The sequence below is a fragment of the Sesamum indicum genome, linkage group LG7 (assembly GCF_026168435.1).
Source record: "Sesamum indicum cultivar Baizhima isolate 11 linkage group LG7, ASM2616843v1, whole genome shotgun sequence".
In the NCBI taxonomy this organism is placed as follows: domain Eukaryota; kingdom Viridiplantae; phylum Streptophyta; class Magnoliopsida; order Lamiales; family Pedaliaceae; genus Sesamum; species Sesamum indicum.
In genome coordinates, this window is record NC_142663.1 from 14,970,305 (window position 1) to 14,990,490 (window position 20,186).

The 20,186-nt window shown below is 33.6% G+C and overlaps 3 protein-coding genes across 4 annotated transcripts; 2 read left to right on the plus strand and 1 right to left on the minus strand.

Annotated features, from left to right (window-relative positions):
• Positions 1-2,009: 2,009 nt before the first annotated feature.
• On the plus strand, positions 2,010-7,120 carry LOC105167016 (P-loop containing nucleoside triphosphate hydrolases superfamily protein). The gene is made up of 11 exons (XM_011086566.3): positions 2,010-2,336; positions 2,593-2,829; positions 3,211-3,471; positions 3,617-3,696; positions 3,803-3,908; positions 3,992-4,105; positions 4,910-5,008; positions 5,107-5,196; positions 5,713-5,819; positions 5,899-6,042; positions 6,359-7,120. Exons 1-11 carry the CDS (start codon positions 2,070-2,072, stop codon positions 6,621-6,623), a joined length of 1,770 nt encoding a protein of 589 aa, XP_011084868.2. The 5' UTR covers positions 2,010-2,069; the 3' UTR covers positions 6,624-7,120.
• Positions 7,121-8,030: 910 nt separating this feature from the next.
• On the plus strand, positions 8,031-13,041 carry LOC105167017 (cytosolic endo-beta-N-acetylglucosaminidase 1-like). Of its 2 annotated transcripts, XM_011086567.3 has the most exons (12): positions 8,031-8,608; positions 9,080-9,217; positions 9,434-9,543; positions 9,627-9,738; positions 9,839-9,946; positions 10,080-10,192; positions 10,436-10,517; positions 10,610-10,690; positions 10,824-10,879; positions 11,185-11,320; positions 11,538-12,264; positions 12,680-13,041. In XM_011086567.3, the coding sequence occupies exons 1-12, from the start codon at positions 8,132-8,134 to the stop codon at positions 12,898-12,900; spliced, it is 2,361 nt and encodes a 786-aa protein (XP_011084869.1). In that variant the 5' UTR covers positions 8,031-8,131; the 3' UTR covers positions 12,901-13,041. The 2 variants fall into 2 exon arrangements, with proteins under 2 accessions (XP_011084869.1, XP_088738470.1); XM_088882344.1 differs by lacking the exon at positions 12,680-13,041 and having other exon boundaries at positions 8,032-8,608; positions 11,538-12,272.
• A 693-nt stretch (positions 13,042-13,734) lies between these two features.
• On the minus strand, positions 13,735-15,515 carry LOC105167198 (LOB domain-containing protein 12-like). The gene is made up of 2 exons (XM_011086821.3): positions 15,314-15,515; positions 13,735-14,169 (listed from the first exon to the last, which is right to left on the minus strand). Exons 1-2 carry the CDS (start codon positions 15,482-15,484, stop codon positions 13,822-13,824), a joined length of 519 nt encoding a protein of 172 aa, XP_011085123.1. The 5' UTR covers positions 15,485-15,515; the 3' UTR covers positions 13,735-13,821.
• Positions 15,516-20,186: the final 4,671 nt, after the last annotated feature.

Genomic DNA, 20,186 nt, shown 5'->3' on the forward strand with positions numbered 1-20,186 from the left:
GAATGTGTGATTATTCATCTTATTTTATCTGAACTTATATAAATAATTATCTGTAATTTAAATTCTATTGAAATATTTGTAAAGAGATAAAAGGATGAATGTTGATGCTCGTGACCAAGTTGTGGATTGAACTTCAACCTGCCCGATTGATAAGATTGTTTGATTCTCTCAAGATTCTAAAAGCAACTTTCCTTTTTACTTTCTACAAATTGCTTTATTTTATTTTTTTTAAATAATTAAACTTAGGTCATCTTGAAAATGAGACGTTGATAGCGACGATTATCTCATACTTGAATTTTTGTGATAAAGTGGACCTAGTTGCAATTAAATATAATATTTTATCATAAGGAAAAGTCTAATAATGTTATCATCAAACATTTAGAAGCAATAAAATATATAATGTAAAACACTAAAAATATTAAAGGTATATTTTACAAGCATTGGAGGTCAAAGTACCTCATAGGTGTGCTGATTGTAATGCTGAACAAACAGACTAAAAATTTCATCATTATGTTTGTTTTTATTTTTAAGTCATCTCCGAAATGAGTTAAAATATATCAATATTTGTCATAATACAAAAACACCTTATATGAGTGTTTTTAACTGTTTTAGTATAAATTCACACACATATATATATATATATATATAAACACATACATAAATATAGAGAAGACATGATTTGACAATGAACAATAATTTTTGTTTCTCAAAATACAACATTAAATATACAATACTTATTTTAAATTATCTGAAAAATAAATCCAAGTATACGTACTATTTCTAACACATACTTATTTATCTGTGTTCTGATAATAGTGATGAACAAATAGACTAAGAAACTCCAATTTTACGACAAATTCCTCTACCACTTTCTCCTCTTAAAGAAAATAAACCAACAAGATTTATAACTCAAAATTCATATTTGTTACTACTAGTTCCTCTATTCTCTTTTACTCAAATTTTAATGAAAATAAATTATTTGAGACAATAATACAAATAATTATAGTGTTAAAAATGCATTTTTCAAGCTCCGCACATCAACAATTAAATGAATACACTAAAAAAATAAGAAAACTCTTATTTCTTTTAACTCCACTTAAAAAAAATAAACTAATAAAATCTAACATGCAAAAAGAAAAATAGAGCATTAAAAAATACATTTTCAAGCTATGCACATCAAGATGCCCCTAACATATGAGAAAATTCATAATTTTACCAAAAAACTTCTATTAATTTTCTTAAAAATGTATTTTTTTCAAACTCCGCACATCAACATACCCGCAACATGGGATTATTGAACAGATAGACTAATGGTCAAAGAGCTCTAATTCTTACTTCTTCCGGGGATCATAAAATTAATAAAATTTATAATAAAATTTTGTAACGTTAAATATTTATTTTTCAAATTACGCACATCATCATGGTGCCAGCATGGGGTGTGCTGGCGATAATAATAAACAAAAAAATAGACCAAAAATTTCAATTTTTATAAAAAAATAAATAAATAAAGTTCATAATTAAAAAAAAATTAGAATAGTAAAGATGTATTATTTAAGCTCCGTGTATCAACTTGTCCCAATACAAAGTGTGGTGACGGCCGTGGTAAACAAAAAACACTAATAAATTCCAAATTTTTACAACAAATTCCTCCATTTTTTGGACTCCTTTTAGAGACAATATATTAATAAAATATAATTCAAAAAAATGTTAAAAAAGTATTATTTAAGCTTCCGTATCGACATACTCCCAATATAGGGTGTGTTAAGAGTAACAGTGAACAAATAGACTAAAAAATATAATTTATTTCCCTTACAAATAGCTCTAGTTTTTTACTTATTTCAACAAAATAATTAATAAAATCTATACTAAAATAATCAGAGTGCAAAATCTTTTACCCCAATAAAGAATTTTTTTGAATGTGCAAAACTCTAAAAGATTTTCTTTATTGGGGCAAAAATGAAATTTAGTTAAATTGGTGGTTCACACCGTGAATTAACGTAAGTTGTGAAACCTGGTGAGGGTCCTTCAAAACGAAATAATTCGCCGACGCCAACCAGAGTGCAGCAACAATGGCGGCCGAGGACAATAACCCAAACAAAGCCCTGACTAACACGAGATTCTCCGACCTGAACCCGCCGATCTCCGAACCGGTTCTGGATGCACTTACTCGGTCCGGGTTCGAGTTCTGCACTCCTGTTCAAGCCGCCACCATACCCTTGCTCTGCAGCTACAAAGATGTGGCAGTCGACGCCGCCACCGGCTCTGGAAAAACCCTAGCGTTCGTCATCCCAATCGTCGAAATTCTCCGCCGCGCCGTCCCGCCGCAACCCCACCAGGTCTTTGATTTCAATTAGAACACCCAAGCTTCAGTTTATGTAGCTATTCTGCTAATTTTGTTCATCTAAGAACGTGAAGTAGTTTGCTGAAAGTTGTTAATTCAGACATCTTGGTATGGTGGGAGTAGTTTTGTACCATGCATATGCAGTTTTGAAGTGTGAAAACGTAAATTCATTTAGTTTCTAATTGTTTTTCCGTCTGTGGGGAATCTCTGTTGTGTTTAATCCTTGGCTTACTTGTTACTTGTGCTTACAGGTGATGGGTGTAATAATTTCTCCAACAAGGGAGTTGTCGTCGCAGATATTTAAGGTTGCAGAGCCATTTATTTCGACATTGTCGAATGTGAGGTCGATGCTGTTAGTAGGGGGAGCTGAAGTGAAGGCTGATGTGAGGAAAATTGAAGAGGAAGGGGCTAATTTGTTAATTGGAACACCTGGAAGATTGAGCGATATCATGGAGCGCATGGATGCATTAGACTTCCGAAACCTGGAGGTTGTTTTGTCTCCCTTTCATTATGGAAATAATAGATTTTATGCCTCTGCGGTGTTGCATTACTCATATATTATCTTATGTTTTAATGTGTATATCCCAAGCTCAAGGCCAATCTGTGATTAATATCTGTATAAACTGAAGTTTGTAGGCCATATATCCGTGTTATATGTACCGATCAGTTTTCTGGAACAATGAGACTCTGGTGCTTGAAACTTTGTGTATCATCTAAATTCATATTATTAGGATTACATCTGTTCTCATTCCTTTCCCTTGTTTCTTGTTTGCTGAGTAATGTTTGTTACTTTGTTTGCACTATGAAAAGCTCGCCAATTCGATCAGATGTGGAATGCTTGCTTAAAATGATGTTAATTGGTGATACAGATATTGATTTTAGATGAAGCTGATAGACTACTAGATATGGGGTTCCAGAAGCAGATTAGTGCAATTATATCTCACTTACCGAAGCTTCGAAGAACAGGTCTCTTTTCAGCTACTCAAACTGAGGCAGTTGAAGAGCTATCCAAGGCAGGATTAAGGAATCCTGTGCGGGTAGAAGTCCGAGCTGAAGTAAAGAGACAAAAGGATTTAACATCTTCACAACAAGTTGCTTCTTCAAAAACTCCTTCAGGGCTTCATCTTGAGGTATTCCTTTTTCTATTTAGACTTCCTCTCACTTCCAGTTTGCTGTTCTCGATCTTGATTTGAACTTATTGCCAGATTCAGAGCCTGATTGATGTCTAATAAAAGAAACTGATGTTTATATGCTCTTTGGTGGGTGATTTTGCAGTATCTTCAATGTGAAGCTGACAAGAAACCTTTGCAGCTCATTGATCTCCTGATTAAAAGCAAGACTCAGAAAACGATAATGTGAGTTGCACCGATTCAATGATTTTTGTATGAAGTTGCTATATTTCGTAGTTAGTTTAGCTGCAAGAACGTCTTATGGATGCTTATAATCTCCTTTCTCGTGTAGCTATTTCATGACTTGTGCTTGTGTTGATTACTGGGGAGCTGTACTTCCACGTCTTTCTGCTTTGAAGGGTTTCTCTCTGATCTCACTTCATGGAAAGATGAAACAGGTAATTTTGTAATTGTAGTCAATGGTGGCTTACACATCTGTTTAAAGATTAGAGTATTCTCATTACTTATATCATGCATGCAGGCGGCAAGGGAGAAGGCGTTAGCATCGTTTACAAATCTTTCAAGCGGTGTTCTTCTTTGCACTGATGTAGCAGCACGTGGGCTTGACATTCCTGGTGTTGACTGCATAATACAGGTAGCCTCTAGCTAGTAAACAACTATAATTCTGACTTCTGATCTTCCATTTGACTATTCTACATGATCAAACCTGTATGGCAAAATTGGTTGCATTTGAAATTATTAATCTGATTCTAAGGTATGGAGGATATGATAGACTAATTTTCTGAAATCATACGTTTATTGTGCTTAAAGGTGTAATTTATGGATGTTTACCTGCAATAGCTGCAGTCCTCTTTTATAAATGTACTTGATGTTTTTTTTTCTAATTAGTAAATTGTTGATAGCTGAGTTTGGGATATTTGATTCCTTGAATGTTACAGATAGTATGTGGATTCTTTAGCGAAACAACTCAAGGAAAATATTAACAGGATGATTTTGTAGGGGAAAATTTCTAAAATAGGTAACTGAAGATGGAAAAATCAGTTTCATATATTAAAATATGATCTTTACTTTTTTGTGCAAATGTTCTCTATTAGCAGAACAAACCATTTCTAGGTTCAACATGGACATGATACAAGATTGAATTAAAATGTATTGCTTTCATTACTTAGGCAGGATCAGCGGTCTGTTGGACCTCATTTTGAATGATGTTATATTCTTTTTTTATGTTTTGACTTTAAGAATCTGCAAACTATGCACACCCAAAGTCAAAATATAATATCATGACCATCATTAAAATATCGGGAGATATGTTAGTTCTTTATCCCTTTATACTTCACCTTGCTGAATGAAGCATCTTTGACTTTTCCGTAATTGATCTATTAACTAGATTGATTAAAGCTACTTAACTGTTTGGAGTTGATTGTCATTCTGCCTGCAGTATGACCCCCCACAGGACCCAAATGTGTTCATACACAGAGTTGGCCGAACTGCTAGGATGGGACGACAAGGAAGTGCCATTGTCTTCCTGTTGCCAAAGGTTTGGTCAGAATGGTCTAATCTTGTTGTTTGGATTTTTTGATTTTACAATTGCAACACATTATTAATAGTATTCTGTATAATCTTTCAACTAAACAGGAGGAAGCATATATAGAGTTCCTTAGAATAAGGAGAGTTCCACTTGAGGAGCGAAAATGCTCTGATGACGCTCCTGATTTTATTCCTCAGGTAAAAAACCTTACCTTTTAACAACTATTATACTTCAAATTGTTTTCTCAAATAGCTGGATATTGCATGTTTTCATGCAACACATAAATGGGCTGTACTGTTAGGAATAAATGCCCCAATTTCTATCTCAACCTTCAGATGTCTCCTGGCTTGCCAACCTTTAGTAAAGCATGTGTCCTTATGATGTTATTCGATTTTACAAACAAATGTAAAGATTCGTTCTTATAATGCTTATAATTCATTAATAACAATCCTGTTTTCTCTTGCTAAATAGATGACCTGTGTGTCAAAATACAGCTACTTGCTAGTTTGATTATGTGCTCGGGAACGAGGACTGTGCTAGTTGTTTCTTCATCCTCTTAATCTCTTTTGATCCTCAAGTTTACCTTTGGCATTATGCAATTTTCTGTGATGCTTTGTGTACTTTGACCTATTTAGGAATTGAGATATGTACTCCGAAATATTCATTACTACTACTTATCTGTTGATCTAATCTCTGAGATAACATTGTTCTAGATACGTTCTGCTGCAAAAAAAGATCGTGACATTATGGAAAAAGGGCTCAAGGCTTTTGTATCATTTGTTCGTGCTTATAAAGAACATCACTGTTCTTTTATCTTCAGGTTGTAGAAATTTTTTATGCCCTGATTCAAATGGTCATTTGTTGATTACTTTGGTTCTGATGCTCTGTTTTATGGGCAGGTGGAAAGAACTTGAAATCGGTAAGTTGGGCATGGGATATGGTTTGTTGCAGCTCCCTTCTATGCCTGAAGTAAAGAACCACTCTCTTTCTACGGAAGGTTTTGTTCCAGTTGAAGATATAAACCTGGAGGATATCAAGTACAAGTAAGGATGCTTTCTTAATATTGTCGACTCATTTAAATTCTTTACTTGACTGCATTCCTACATTCAGAATTATGAGTTTGCTGGACGGTTAATATTGTTACCATGAGAATGGGAATTTGTTGTTCGACTATTTTTCTCCTTGTGCATAATTAATGATTTGAGTTATAATTGCTGCATTGACAAGCTTCTTTTTTGTTGGATTCCATATAACATTTAGCACATATGCAAACAACTTAGGTTACTCGATACAACATAGTATGTGAAAATTTTATAGTTGAATGTGGCCTCTGCTTATGGTGTCTGAAAATTAATCCAGGGATAAATCTAGAGAGAAACAAAGAAAGAAAAACCTGGAAGCAAAACAAGCTGAAAAAGAGCAAAAGCAGCAGAAGCCTAAAGCAGGTTCAAATGCTTCGAACACGGTCATGAGGAAGAAAACAGCCCGACAAAGACGTGCAGCTCAATCAACAGAAGATGCAGATGAGCTAGACCGGGAGTATCGCTTGCTGAAGAAGCTGAAAAAAGGAAGGATTGATGAAAGTGAATTTGCAAAATTAACTGGAACAGAAGATCTACTTTGAGACGCTGACTGTGGGGAAGGAATATTGAGTAAGCTATTCGAAGGTCTGGATGTACAAGAATTCCTTACCAACCCAAGTGGGGGTTTGAGCCTACATGGCGTTGATGTTAGGAAGTGAAATGTTGATACCATCGTATATACAACAGAGCACGATCCTACTTAAATATGGTACTGAAGTGGATGGTGTTTCATGTGCCAACAACTGGAACACAATCATAATGGGGTTGAGATCAAGCTTATTTCGCGACGGGCTCGGACTCGAAGCCAATAGTTCTCCTGGAACTTCTGAAGGTAAAGCTGCTTAGATATCACACATCGAGCCAAGGCTTTGAATTTGCTTTTTCTCTCCAAGAAAATGCAAATATTTTAGTTAAATTAAGTTGCAGTTGTAGTTATATTACTTTTCTGACATGATGTGATTAGTGAAATTTAAATTGGTTGAGAGAACAATGAAACAGTGAGACATTTACTTGAAAAATGAATGGTTTCTCAAGGTAATGTGATTATTGTCCCAAATGTATTTTTAAACTTGTACTTGATATATAAATATAGTTTTACTTTCTGTTTGATTATCAATCAAACACAATTACATTTCACATTTGAAAATTAAACCAATAAATATTTTGTGATTTTAGGTATAGTCTAGAATAATAACACAACTTACAAAGATCAATGAGCATAGCTCGAGGTGAGGACAAAGCAAAGCAAAGGTTGCTAATATTAATTCTACTTGAAAATTCAATCAAGTTTTGTACCTATTATAACACTTATTTATTATGTCATTTTACTCGAAACTGTTAGCCTCCGCAGCATGCTATATAGGAAGACAAAATGAAACAAAACATAAACTGAGGTCAGAATATAATTTTTTCTCCATGAATGTGGGTTATTAAAAATTATTAATATTATTATTATAGTGAAATTTTATTAAAAGGATTGGTGAAATTAAAAGATAAATTTAGATATTAAACAATTGGTACGAAAAAAGAATTCCTTTCTATAATTAATAATTATGTAATAGGTATAGGTATGATATATTTACTGTTTAACTATTTCAATTTAGCCCAATTCAATTCAAATTAAAATTTTGGAAACTAAAATCCAATTTCGGAAGGATATGTCTTTTCTATAATAACGGAATGTCATTAAGAATTTTCCCAACATTAAACACTAAAATCATGAGTCAGAAAATAATCAGAATTGTGTGATATAATCTCAAGATTTTCAAATAATTTGTCAAAGACTTACCTAAGTTCAGATAATACAAATAGTCAGAGTTTCCTAGTTTTACATGAATATTCTAACAATCGAGTCATAATCAGCACTAAATCATGTCATGCAGACAGCATTTCCCTCCATGCAATTCACATAATCCAACTCATAAAACAACTACTGTCAGATTTGTCTTAATCCTGCCGCCAATTCGCTGCGGAAAATCCAAAGAACCAACCAACAATCTCATTGCAGAAATCGAGTCAACTCTCGTGGCCATGGATTCTTCCACCTTCCATGTTTCCAGTGGACCGCTTGGCCGGTATAAAAGCCCACCACCGCGGACCTATCGACGACCTCTGCGACTCGGCAATGACACGAACAAATGGAACAGACTCCGCGGCCGCCAACCCTCCGCCGCCGTTCGACCCTTTGGCGCCCGCAGTTCCTATATCTTACCCGCTGAAGACGCTAGAAGAACTGGATTCGCGCGCCTACTTCAAATCGTTTCACTTCCCGTTCAACCAGGCTGGTGTGAAGCTTCCGGCTGGAGGGGGCGGCGCGGAGGCGATGCCGCAGCGGCCGCGGGTTCTGGTGTGCCATGACATGGCGGGAGGGTACACGGATGACAGATTTGTGCAAGGCGGGACGAACGCTGATGCGTACGCGATTTGGCATTGGTATTTGATCGATATTTTTGTTTACTTTTCGCATAATTTGGTGACGCTGCCTCCGCCGTGCTGGACTAATACTGCTCACACACATGGTGTTAAGGTATCATGTTAACAGGGACTATTTGCTTTTGGAATTTGAGTTTTTGGCCTTTCTTTTTTTGGTGATTGCTCATAGTTAAAATCATGTTCTTGTGGTTATTGATCTTTAAGTGGCATGATCATCTTTGACACCCGGGTTCTTTCAAAGGAAAATTGCATTTTTGGTCCCACACTACAGAGAGTATTGCACTTTTGGTCACATGTTTTCCACATTTGATCCCATAGTATAAAAAGTTGTAGCATTTTTTGTCCCGTTAGATTAAACATTGTGGCACATTTGATCTTATAGTATCAAATATTATAGCACTTTTTATCCCAAAATGCTACAATTTTTTAGTGTACCTATCCAAAAGTACAACAACCTCTATCTTGTGCGACCAACACTGCAATTTCCCCTTTTCTTCATGATGAAATTACTGGCTCTTCACTTGGTGATTGTTCATGGAACTGATTGTATTCTTGCGAATTTAAGGTACTAGGTACATTTATCATGGAGTGGGATGAAGGGAGAAAACAAGCTGATAAACTGCTATCCACAAAGACTTCTGCTCAAATGTATGCCGAGCGATTGGCTGAGCTTGCTGTTGCTCTAGGATTTGATGGTTGGCTGGTATGCTTATGCTAATTCGATGCCTAATCGCCGTTTGTAGGTTGTTTTTTGCTTTACAAGTTAATGGACTAATGTGATTTGGTGCTGATGAACCTAATCATGTGTATTTCTCTCGGCAGCATATGGTCAATAAGTTGATGAAATATATCTTGGTACAATTTTCCCCTACAAATATGATATCAAGGAATTAGCTATGGCCTTCCTTTTTTGTGACAGCTTAATATGGAGGTCGATTTGGATCCTGGACAGATCCCAATTCTGGAAGAGTTTGTCAGCCACTTAACACAGATTATGCACTCTTCATTGCCTGGTTCCATCGTCATATGGTACATGCTGTGACTCAACAGAGTAAATTCGTCTTTAGGTTGTTTATAAGTGAACATTTTTGTATATAAATGTGATGATTCAGGTACGACAGTGTTACCGTTGATGGTGAACTTTACTGGCAGAATCAGTTAAATGACCTAAACAAGCCTTTCTTCGACAGATGCGATGGCATACTGGTGAATTATTCATGGGAGGTATTTCTTCTGTTGTATTTTCACAAAGTATATTCTGATTTAACTCTCTCATTTTTTCCTCGACAAAATAACAATAAAAAAAATCATCTGCATGATACAGGAAAGTTATCCTAAGCAATCTGCTGAGGTTGCCGGCGATAGAAAATTAGATGTCTACATGGGCATTGATGTCTTTGGGAGGGGCACTTACGGTGGTGGACAATGGACTGTAGGTTTCTACACATTTTAGCCTTGTCCCTTGCAAAAACTTCAATTCTAGCCATACTAGAAATGTTTCTTGCAGTTCCGTTAGTTCATGAACTCTGATTTTCTTTAAAATCATTATTATTATTTTGGCTCAGACAAATGTTGCCCTTGATGTGATAAAGAAAGACGGCATTTCAGCAGCGTTATTTGCGCCGGGATGGGTTTATGAGACTAATCAACCCCCTGACTTTCAAACTGCTCAAAACCGGTAACGCACTCGCACTTTCTTGTACTGAATTAATCTTATTACTTGCGACTATAGTAATCCGATATTTCTTATAACTATGTTTTAAATTTCTGGTTGATTAAGATACACATTTATTAAAAAATATGTGGCTGGACATATCATCACTTCTCTCCGTTGTGATGGAACTGTATCGACTCACTTAATTTTAGCTATCCCTGATAAGTTCTTACTTCCCGTTGCTCTACATGGATATTAAATAAACAGATGGTGGGGACTTGTCGAGAAATCGTGGGGAAATGTGCAAAGCTACCCCAAAGTACTTCCATTCTACTCAAATTTCGATCAGGTATGTAGCACACATGTTTCATGTCTATTTTCTCTGAGGCATTTACACACCTATATCTGTAATAATTTAAGCGTAATGTTATGATCTCCCAGGGTCATGGGTACCATATATCTGTCGGTGGAGAGCAAGTGTTCAACACTCCTTGGAACAACATTTCTTCCCAAAGCTTTCAAGCATGTGCCAGATAGATGTTTTATTTACTTTTATATATTTCCTTTGTCTTAGAAAGGATGTCTATATATTAGTGTCAGTTTTTACTTAAACTGCCTTTTTCTGTTGTCCTAACTCATAGACCTTGTTATATAGCCTTTCCTTGAGTACCCTGGAGACAACACTGCTCAGCCGATCCAAGTCTCCGTTAAGTATGTATTCTGTTTCTTGAACATGCTAGTCATTATGTGAATTCTTACATATTATATGATAAGTTCATATATGTAATAATATCTACAGAAAATGATATCAAGAAGAAACATTTTGTTCATTTTATCTATATCTCATATTGATAATTTCTGCTTATAGATTAAGTTTTTCCTTCCTGCACTGTCAGAAAGATAACTGTGTTTTATGCGAAGCCTTATCAATATGCAGATTACTATGTTCTTGACATATATACCATGTAAATGTTGTCGCAATACCTGGAAATATGACGTGCATTTGCTAATCACAGTTTCAAGGAAGCGTCTTATAGTGGAGGAGGGAACGTCACATTTAGAGGGATGCTTGGTGACAATGCTGAATTCACGGCAAGGCTCTTTCTTGGAGAGCTTCTTTTGGGGAATTCACCACTTCACGTTACATATTCTGTAAGTCTCTTGCCAAGGAATTTAATCGTACAAATTTCATTTCCCCAACATTTTCACGGATACTACGTGGACTAGAAAAGAAGGAACTTTTGCAACTATCTTAGTGAAAAAGAGATAGCTAAGATAGCATCTTCTAAGGTGACCACAGTAGTATTCAAAGAAGTAATTTTCGTTGATCGTTCCCTCCGATTTTTTCACATGATATTAATCAATGCAGGTTAAATCAAGTGGGAACTCTTTGTTAGGTCTTGCCCTTGTAACCTCTACCACAACCAATGAGAAAAAGACATTCTTCCTAGCCACCTCAGGAAACGCCTTGCTAGCCAGGAACCATTTCTCAAGCCATTTTACCCAAGTGATAATGCCACGTCGAGTAACCAAGCTGGAGGCAGAACCTGGATGGGTCATGCAAGAAAGCAGCATCGAAATGCACGGCCACATACTAAAAGAAATTCGGGCTGTATGCTACAGATCAAAGGCCAAAAATTCTCATGCTGTTGCTTACGCCCCTTCATCTGCTCCATCAGAATATTATGCAGTTCTTGGTGATATCAAGGTTACTACTTCCGGAGAAAATATAAACTTTCCACCATCCACAGCATGGACCGTTGACGGTCAATTCGTCAGTTGGACTTCGGGTCCTAAGGGGTCCAAGAACCTTAGTGTTAAGATTACATGGCGACTAAAAGACAGCAACGTCGATCTTTTCTCTAAGTACAATATATATGTCAACAAGCTAAAGAGTGTTTCGTCTGTATATCAGAGTGAAATGCTTGAAGGATTTCAGGAATATCTCGGTGTAGCAGCAGCAAAATCATTCTACATCTCTGATCTAGAAGTTGCTTCCGGCATTTCCAGCCTGAAATTCACAATCCAAGTCTGCAGTCCTGATGGGGCTTGCCAGAAGCTTGAAGAGTCTCCTTTCTTCCTACTGCAAGTTCAAGGTGCATAAACCTCATTCTCCTTTTCTTTTCTTTTTCGTATTTAAGTGTCGACTGTTTCAATTCCTTACTTTTTCTTCACGAAAAGCTGCTGTTAGATGAACTTGTATGATCATTCTAGCATAGGGTGTAGAATATACGATGTTGATGAGGTTGTCATATACTAGCACAGGGTTGACAAAGATACCATTGTTCGATCCAAATAGTCGGAAATAGGTTGTGTTTGATCTGACTTCCTTATACAGCCCTTCAGGATGCTCTTTTCACGTTGTCCATGTGTATGTACACGAGGACGGCCCCCGGTGATATTACAAAATATTCCAACAACGGACTGAATTGTTTTCGCTGTTCTTTAAATATAAAAAAAGGAATTAGATATGATTCACGGCTTCCTCTAGTAACTTTTCTAGTGTTGCAGGTGTCAAATATGGGAAGGAAAAATGCATTCACCGCCAATATAGTAAGGTTGAAAGTCGCGACATCCTGCCAAGGTATGTGCAAAAGACGAGTGATGACCCTAAGGTACAAATCATGGAAACTGAAGGCGCAGTACGAGTAGTTTATTTATGTTTTATCATGAACTTATCAATTTTAGTCCTCTATACGTCGTATCAGTTCTTGAGAAATAACAAAAATTGATTGAATTGGCATCATCTCTCCGTTTTAGACTGAAAAAGAATTATGTATTCTGCAGTGTCTAAAAGTAAACAAAATAGAAAGATGATGTAAGAATTGAGGTTGATATATATAAGGGATACTATATTTGTCTTGTTATTACCACATTTCCACGACTTTTTAATCTTTGGCTTCCTCTAAATTCAACTTTATTTTCCCGCTTTCCATTATCTAATTTATCTTTTTCTTCAAGTTTTTCTGCCCGTAATGTGACATCCACTAAAGCAAATTGTTAATCAGGTGAGGTAACCTTTTGACAAGAAGCAATTTAATTTCTTTAATACTAACAAAAACTACTTTTGTCTTTTGTATAATCATAGAAACTTTTTGTGCGTGTAATTTTCGAAAAATAGAAATAATTTGTGTACATGATTTTGATATTTCTGATGAGTATATGTGTAATTATTTAAAAAATATAAATGATTTGTAGCGCAGATGTAATTATCCCTTATTAAGTGTGTGAAGTTGTCTGTACCTGTACAGCATTTTAGTTGCTTTTGGACACAATTAATTTCCAGCTGATTATTAATGGACTTGCAGTCGTGCAAGAAATTGAATGAATAAAGACTAAACGACAGGCAACCACAATTGTTGGTTAATTTCATATTATTCAAGTACTCGTCCTTGTTTATGTACTAGCTAGTCCATGAACTGACCACTTTCTTGCACTACTGCCATCCCACATGAAAGAAAATTTCTTATTTAAATCAAAATTTATCGAATCAAAACAATCATAAAGTATTCATTTGATCAGGATATAACTCAATCTATCCAAACTCAACTAGATCTGATTCAATACTCATCCCTACCAGTTACGAGTCATATTTAATAAGAAAACAATATGACAATAATGATTAAAACATCATTAATTGATTCTTCAATCAATTAAGACACCAAATCACATCCGTACACAGAATCTTTCTTGAAAGAGTCGGAACAAATGACATTTTTGTTATCAAACGAGGTAAAATTGTGGAATTGAGGCATATGGTTGTTTTGGGTGGCCGTCTCGTTAAGATACTGCAAAGTGTTTGGCAAGAGCTGTTGATCTTGTCGTATTTGATTGCAGAGTATTTCTGCCTGAGCCAAAGCGAGCTGCATTTGTAGCTGAGCGACTTGGCTTTGGAGGTACGATATGGCTCCCGTGCAGCCATAAACCGGATCTCTCACTCTAGCAGTCGCCTCGTACACTAGGCTGCTAACTGCGTCTGCTCTTTGAGGCAACGGCAGTTCCTGTAATTAGTTACCATATGTTATGGAAATTTGTTGTGAAATTACGTATTAGTACATTAATAAATATATATATAATTATATAACAATTAATAATCACAGAAACAAAGAAAAACGGTTCTTGCATGGTGAGATTAATTAGTTGAGGCGTTTGATTAGGACGAGGTGGGATTTAGGGTGTAATGTCGGAAAACCAACTAAGATCCGCTCAGCTCATGCATCATTTGTCTAAATGGATGGACCCTATAGGAGCTATAGCTGTTGACATTCATCCATCATGTTCACACATTGTTTATAATAAAAAATATTTTTATTCAAATTGAATTTTATATATGGGAAGTTTAATATACTTCTCGAGTGGTTAATATACAGTACATAAAGAGTGGTCAGTTATATACAAATATATTATATTTGCTCTATAATTAATTTAATTCGATCAATTTAATTGGAATAAATAAATTTCATTTATAATACTTCACAAAATTGGCTCTCTTGGATAATTTGAACTCCTCACTTGTACTGGGGTCCAAAATCCAAACTCGGTGGTAGTAACAATAACCCTGTTTTTTCTTGATGGATCCATTTCCACTAAATAAATTTATTTAGGTATAATTTTATTTATATTCATGCCATATGATATATTTATATAAATTATTTTTATTTTTATTCAATTACATAAATCATCTCTAACAATAAAAAAATATTAATAATTTATCTTATGATGTTGATGTTATTAAGAGTGTATGTGGAAGGGGGGTTTTGTGTTAATGTTTTTTGTGGGTGTATATATAATTATCCAAAAAATTGAAATGATATATCAGATAAATTTTTCTATTTTAATAATTTAATAATCTAAAAATTGAAATTGATGCAGTGTAAAATGAGCCTCACCAACCCGTGTCCCAAAAAAAAAAAAAACGAAAAGGAAATTGTTTGGGCATATATTATTAAAAAAAAAAAAAAACCCAGTAATTTAAACAACTTATTAACACATCACAACAACCTCCAACTCCGGCACTACGATATGCATATACAATACAAGAAAAAGCGGGCAAATCGTCAGTCTGTCTGACTGAATCTAAACACCGGCCGATGGCCTGATATTTTTATTACAACATCAGAAGATTTGAGAGAGAGAGAGGTTTACCTGCAACATTTTGCTAATGTTGCTTGCACCAAAAACCTTGTGAACAATGGCAAACTTGTGAGGGTGATCGGAGGGGAAATGAGGAGCAAACACGCAGTCTTTGGCGCAGCGCCGCCTGAGCAACTTGCATGAAGCGCAGGGGGAGTTTCCAGCTGTTCCACTTCCACCCATTATTCAGACAATGCAAATTTTTGAGGGAGTAAAGGTCGTAATAGAAATGGGAATGAGGAATGTGTGCGTGTGTGGTGTATTTATAGTTGATTCATGAGAAAATCCTAATCCCGAGTGGGTTTAGTTGGACATAAATTAATTATATGACAATTACAATAAATATACTTATTATGTTATGTTAGTATATAATTAAAAAAAATAATTAATTACATGACAAGTGTATCACATTTATTTTGTAATTGATTTAATTCAATTAAATTTGATTTGAGGAAAAACCTTTTGTTGATAAGAGTGTGTAACAAAAGAGTTTAATTATTGAAACTGAAAGCGATTAATTACATTTTCATTTAATTATGTTGTGTTAGATGAGATTTTAGAGCTTAATTTTGGCACCACCTTTGTGTTTGGGAAAAAGAGGGCCCAAAAGTGGGTGGCTGAACGTTATACAGTTAATTAATATTAATTTATCTCCTAATTAATTAATTAAAAAATTAATCTACTTTTATATGATATATATATATGTATATATATATTTTATGGAAGTTTTTATTATACTTAGTCGTGAGAGGTTTGTATATTTACGTTGAAAAGAAAAGAGGTTTTTCCTTAGTTGAAGTGATTAAAATTATATGTATATGTAGTTATTTATTAATTGAATTTTAAGTTATCGATCTATTAATAATCAACGAATTATATAATTACTATTAAGTTATCGCTTTTTCCTAGTAAAATTTTAAATCAATATAATTAAGCATCTTTTTTAATAATAAACCACAATGATTAAGATGCCATATTTTTTTTTTCTTTTATGATTTATCTATACTAATATAAAAAGAAAAGTTGCTCCACACTCACAAACAGTGGTTAATGACACTGCTGCACCAATTTTTTATAAAATAAAAAATATCTTTCATAATAAAATAACTAATTTATTCAACTTTTCAAAATTTGTATTAATTGATAAATTACTTTTTCTTATTTTTTATTAATATAATATATTATTTTATATATTTTACTGTTATTTATAAGATATGTTAAAATATAAAAAAATATTTATTATATGCACGTAAAAACGACGTGACATAACGACTAATATAGTATTATTATAATTGATTATACATTAAAAAGTACTAAATTCCTATTCTTATTGTTATTTATTTTTTATTATTATTTTTAAGAACTTATGAGATACCTAGTTTAAAAGGAGAAGTTGCGTCATTGATCTCTTACTTGACTGGTGGGGTTGAAATTTCGTAACAAAAAAAATTGTGAGTATAAATTCTACGAATATAGTTATTTTATTTATTTTTATTAATAGTATTTTTTATTTATTCTGAATTCATTAATCAATTTAAAAATATTGATATATTGTGTATTAAATATTATAAAAATACTATAAGTTTTAATTTAAAATTATCAAGATATTTATTTTAATAAAAAAAGAGTTGAACGTGAATGTTTGTTTGGCGAACATTCACGAGAATACATGCACGTTATGGATTTTGGGCCCCAAAATACAATCCAATTTTGATGAAAACAACGGTCACAAATCTGTTTGGATCTAATGCAATTTATTTTTTATGATATTAAAAATGAGTAAATTACTTTTTTATAAAAAAAATAAATAGTAATTTATCTCACTGTATTTAAAAATATGAAGTAATTTACCTCCCTAGGCAAAGAGGTAAATTGCTTCAATTTTAAAAACATAAAAGGGTAAATTATTATATTTTGAAAAACACAAGGGTACATTGCTATTTTATTTTTTATAAGGGGTTGTTTGCTTATTTTCCATAACACATGTAGGTAAATTGCAATTTATCCTAAATCTATTTATCTATTTAATTATCTAATATTAATATATATATATATATATATATATATATTATTAATAGTGGCAATACGATATAATTTTACATAAACTAATTAATGGAGCCCACATGAATGTTAGTCCTATGCCAATTTGACCGATTGATACGGTTGTTGGTGCCATAACATAATTATGGGATGATCGTTTAGTAAATTGAATCATTTCTTCAAATATTTAAATACGGATTTGAACCATAAGTTTTCATTTCTTCACTTACATTAATTTACAAACTCTTTTTTACGAAGAAAAACGAAGTATGTATCTTTAGCTATAAGTCCCTATACATAATTTTTTTTTTTTTTTTTAAGGAGGATCAAAACTGATTACTCAACTTCTTTCATATGACTTAAACCCATTCATTCTCTCTCTTTAACAAAAACAAAATTCTGCTATTGAGACACTTGATCGTCCCTTACACATGCAATAATTTAGACACATGGAAGAACTATTTTTTTTTTAAAAAAAAAAAAACTTCAATATTTTTTAATCAATAACATACAATTATTGCAACATTCAGTATATAATACATTAGTAATTTTAAATTAATCAATATATCAAAATAAATAAAAAATAATATATAATTATTAAAAATAAACTAAATACCTACCTTGGTAAAATTCAAACTTATAATTTTTAGTGATGAGACCTGGATAACACATGGATGATTGGTGAAGTACTACTTTTATTTACTAACTAAAATTATTTGCCAACAGATCTATGATTCAGTCCAACCCGTTGAATTGATTGGGTCGGGTCTCGAGCCCAATAACTCTTAGCGGGTCAAGTCTTGAATTATCGTCGGACTTGACATCGCCTGATCTCAACATCTGGAAATACAGATCCGACATCCTGCCGCGACAACCGTTGTAAGAGTGTAGTGTAGCCCAATGAGTCGGGTTTGGCCCGTTTGCCAATTGGTTCCTTACCTGGTTCTTTTTTTGATTGCTTGGGTTTGGATTTCAAGTCTTCTTAATCTATGTTTTGTGGGATTTAGATAAATTTTGAATTATTTTTATATGGAATTATTTAAGATCATCTTATTATTAAATTAGTTTTTCAAATTCAAAAAAAGTGTGTTATAGGATATCTATATTTTATTTTACAATGAAGGTAGTTATTTTACGGAATAAATATGGATAAATATTTGGTTGGGTGAAAAGTGGGAGTATAAGAAAAGTGGAAGTGAAAATAAATGTATAAGTGATAATTTGATGTTTGATTAGAGAAAAAAGATAGAGGAGAAGTAAAATTCGATGTTATAAAACTTCTCCCTCTAAAGTCCAATTACGTCCAAAATTAGGTAGAAAAATAAAAGTATAAGGTCAAAAAAGACAAAAGAAATTACAGTTCTTATTTTTATTACCCATATATAAGTATATTGGTGCCTCTAAAATTATTGGACTAATCCCACAAACTAGGCATACTAGCCCAACCGGCTAAGAACCCAAGGGCTCATCAGCAATACAGATAAAGCCCATCAACAGAGATTAAAAGCCCACATGTTTACCTGCTACTTTACTAAACTGACAGACCCAAAAAATAAACTCATTTCAGCTGGGAAGACACCTCATATAGCTTGCTAACATATTTTGTACACATCCTTCTATAATATCTTCATTTGGTTTCAGGTAAATTAGGCATAAATGAGTTAGAAAGTCCATGAGTAATTAATTCACAAAAAAATAGGCAGATCTGACAGGATTTTGTCCAACTCACGTATCTTAGCCAATACTTATCCAAATCACCAACGGTTTGTTGCTTATGATAGCAAACCAAACAGATCTCTAATGGCGTACGGAACTCGGTATTTGACTTCATATCCAACTCAGTACTAGCTTATAAACAGGTGCCTTGTGCAATCATTTGGAAACATCACATTGATCCTCAAACATTCTCTTTTCTTGCACCATTCTCTCTCGATTTTGAGCATATTTCAAACCTATATTTTGCACTGCACGAATATTTAACACTCTCACGTCATATTTCACCATTATTCTCACTTCATTTCAAATTTTTTCTTTTATTTCTTATTAAACAGTTACTGACTTAAGTATTGAAGTGATAAACTTTGTTTTGCATGGCTAGTCCTTCGATAATTTTAGAATTTTCTTAAAGATCCTTATACCCTTGTGGAGTGGCCAAAATTTTTAGCACGCATCATTGGTGTTGTCTATGGGAACAGTTGAGATAAAATGCATAGTTCAAGGGTGAAAAATATGTTTAACCCTAATTTTTATTTTATGTATACTAAATAATGTAAACTAAATAAACAATACTCATTTTGATGTAAAATATTGATAAAGTATATTCTTATTCTTACTTGATAAAACATTTTTATTAATAAATTTTTAAAAAAATTTCATATACTAAAATTATATTAATATAATATTAATTTATTTATTTTCTTATACAAAAAAAAAGGATTATTCAATAAATTATAAAAGTCTTTTCTTCTTAATTTATTTTTCTCATACTAAATCAAAAAAATATTTAAAATTTACTCCTCTTTCAATCATATAAATCAATTTAAAAAAATTGTTATTCTTCCTCTCCCCTCCCTAATAATAAAGTATAGCCATAGATTATAGATTAATTGGAATCTTTTTCATTAATATAGTATTTAATGTTCCAAAGTTTTGGCCCTACATTGGAACAGCCAGGTCGCCGCAGTAGCAGATTTTATCTCGGGATTCCACAACATTTCCACGAGCCAGCCACGCGCATCCTTCAACTGCCCATTCTTCGCCATCCACCTGCTCCGCATCCAACGGCTCACACCAATCCCGATTTCCCATAGATATAGATATAGATATATACAAATCTATTACTTAT

Excerpts from the sequence above, each read along its gene's own strand:
- LOC105167017 (XM_011086567.3), top strand. The coding sequence starts at position 8,132 with ATGTTTCCAGTGGACCGCTTGGCCGGTATAAAAGCCCACCACCGCGGA. Across the intron at positions 9,218-9,433 it reads TAGGATTTGATGGTTGGCTG|CTTAATATGGAGGTCGATTT; the intron begins GTATGCTTATGC and ends TTTTTGTGACAG. Across the intron at positions 10,880-11,184 it reads CCGATCCAAGTCTCCGTTAA|TTTCAAGGAAGCGTCTTATA; the intron begins GTATGTATTCTG and ends TGCTAATCACAG.
- LOC105167198 (XM_011086821.3), bottom strand. The coding sequence starts at position 15,484 with ATGGGTGGAAGTGGAACAGCTGGAAACTCCCCCTGCGCTTCATGCAAG. Across the intron at positions 14,170-15,313 it reads ACATTAGCAAAATGTTGCAG|GAACTGCCGTTGCCTCAAAG; the intron begins GTAAACCTCTCT and ends AACTAATTACAG.
- LOC105167016 (XM_011086566.3), top strand. The coding sequence starts at position 2,070 with ATGGCGGCCGAGGACAATAACCCAAACAAAGCCCTGACTAACACGAGA. Across the intron at positions 5,197-5,712 it reads CTCCTGATTTTATTCCTCAG|ATACGTTCTGCTGCAAAAAA; the intron begins GTAAAAAACCTT and ends ACATTGTTCTAG. Across the intron at positions 6,043-6,358 it reads CTGGAGGATATCAAGTACAA|GGATAAATCTAGAGAGAAAC; the intron begins GTAAGGATGCTT and ends AAATTAATCCAG.